General features: G+C 37.9%; 1 protein-coding gene across 1 annotated transcript; it reads right to left on the bottom strand.

Annotated features, from left to right (window-relative positions):
* Positions 1-803: 803 nt before the first annotated feature.
* On the bottom strand, positions 804-2,108 carry LOC145683011 (uncharacterized). Its single transcript, XM_081754366.1, has one exon. It carries the CDS (start codon positions 2,106-2,108, stop codon positions 804-806), a length of 1,305 nt encoding a protein of 434 aa, XP_081610492.1.
* Between the last annotated feature and the right edge of the window lie 204 nt (positions 2,109-2,312).

Raw genomic sequence — 2,312 nt, 5'->3', positions numbered from 1 at the left:
TCACACCAATATAACGGAAACAGGGTTCTGCAATAATTACGTTTTTACCATTAAGCAAATTTGCACTATACACACAATCTGCATGCATCATACTCTAACTTTCTATGCTCACATATCTCGTGTCTAATCATCCTTCTTTTCATGATATATTTCCTACACTTAATTTGAAACGATAGGTGACAGCACTCTTTCAATGTATTAAATAGGTGTGTGCTAGTGATCTGTTTTACCCCGTTCTACGGTACTATACTGACTAACCGTAAGAAACAAGTATTTCTGCAATGAGATCAGTAAACAATTTTTGGTTCCTGCGACGATTTTGCTTTTTCAATTTTTTGTCACTGGAACATATTATATATATTGTGCTGTCCAAAAAAAAAAAAAAAAAAGTTTGCATTTGTCATTCAGGGTTTCTTCCAGACGTTTTGGGGGTGGCACTGCCCCCCCGGAGCTCTGAGAGTGCCCCCGGACGAGATCAAAATAATACGTCTTATCATATAATAATAAATAAAATAGTACCAGCAGTGCCCCCCAGAATACTACATGTGTCCTCGCCCCGGAACACATTTTCCGAAAGAACTACTATTTTCATTTTATTTCAGTATAGGCCTAGAAAGGTAAATGCAAGCATAATTTAGAATCAGACATACCTGAAATGTAATTTATTCCAGTGGATAGACTCCACTCAAGTCATCATCATCATTACTACTGATGTCACTGCTACTAAGCTCCTCTTCACCAGATGAATCACTGGAACCACCAACACTTATTATTAATTGTTCTACACTTTCTTCAAGCACACCTTAATTTTTCCATGCATCTTGAATAACTTTATACGTATGGTTAACTGCATCTCTCCAGTTTTCTGGCGTAATTGAGGCTATGGCTTCTTCTGTTAATTTTACAACAGACGACATGGTGAAACTTTTATTTTTACGGCCAACGTACCCTTTAATTTGTGCCCAAATAAGTTCTATGGCATTGAAGTGACAATGATAAGAGGGAAGCCTCACTACTTTATGTCTATGTTGAGTAGCGATTTTGTCAATGACGTATGTGGGGAATTGGGGTTTGTATCTTTGCACGAGTTGCATTAATTCTGCTTTTCTCAAATCATCTCGAACCTCCACGTTGCGTTGAATTAACCAACGAACAATGTCCTCTTTTCTAGTGGCCATAGTAGGAGCTTTGTCAGCAATAACTGAATGGTATTTTGCGTTATTCATAACAATAATGGATGGCGTGTGCAGTTCGGGGAGAAGAGATTCCTGAAACCACTGAAGAAATTTCGTTTGGTTCATTTCCTCATGATAATCTCCTGTTTTCTTCGATGTGAAGAGAAGGAAACAGTTTGGGAGGAACCCAGAAGACGTACCGGCATGAAGAAGTATAATCTTTCCCCCTCTACCTAACGGCAATCCCATTGTGCCCTGAAGCGTGTCGTCGGTCCATCCTTTACTAACGCTGGGGTTCACGTTTACCCAGGTTTCATCAAGCCACACTATATTATCATAATTATGTTTTAATATTTCCCGAAGAAATCTACATCGCCACGCAGAAACGTCCGGCTTCTCCATTAAAAGTCTCCTTCCATTTATTTTCTTATACGAAAACCCCAACTTTTTAATAATACTATACAAGGATATTTTGCTTCCTTGAAAAAGTTCGGCTTCTTGGAGTGACGCGTGTAATTTCAGGAGAGTGGGATGCTCCTTCTTTTGATAATAAGAATAAATATGTCGCCGTATAGCGTCTTTTTGGAAAGTATCCAAATTCGTCACACGTATACTTACTTTTCTCTTCTTGCCTGGAGTTTCTAATTTTGAAGACCCGGATTGATTTTCTTCATTTTCGAACTTCTCCTTGCCAATTTTCACGATGGTACATTTATTTACTTTTACAGCAGCGGCAGTCCTGTCAAGCACCTTATTTACAGGGATAATCGGTCCTCCATTGTCCCTTTCCTGTTCGAAATAGTCCCGAACCGAGCAAATAATTTCCCTTGAATCTCCTTTAATAGGAATACCTTTCCCTAAAACGTTCTTTCTTTCAGAAGAATGTGTTCTCGGCCGTTTTGCAGGGAGAATGTCCTCCATTTCACTGGACATTATTTAAAATAGCCCATATATTCGTTATATACACAAATATAAATATATATACACAAACACACAACACCACACGATATATACAACAAAATATCTCACATATACAAATATATTTACAGAATTGTACACAAAGATAAAACTCGAATGCACAAGAATAATCTAGAAATCACTCCCACACACAAGGAAACGAAACACTAAAAATATCTT

Source organism: Thermobia domestica, chromosome 4, assembly GCF_964235325.1.
Source record: "Thermobia domestica chromosome 4, izTheDome1.hap1.1, whole genome shotgun sequence".
In the NCBI taxonomy this organism is placed as follows: domain Eukaryota; kingdom Metazoa; phylum Arthropoda; class Insecta; order Zygentoma; family Lepismatidae; genus Thermobia; species Thermobia domestica.
This window is presented reverse-complemented; position numbering and strand designations above follow the sequence as displayed.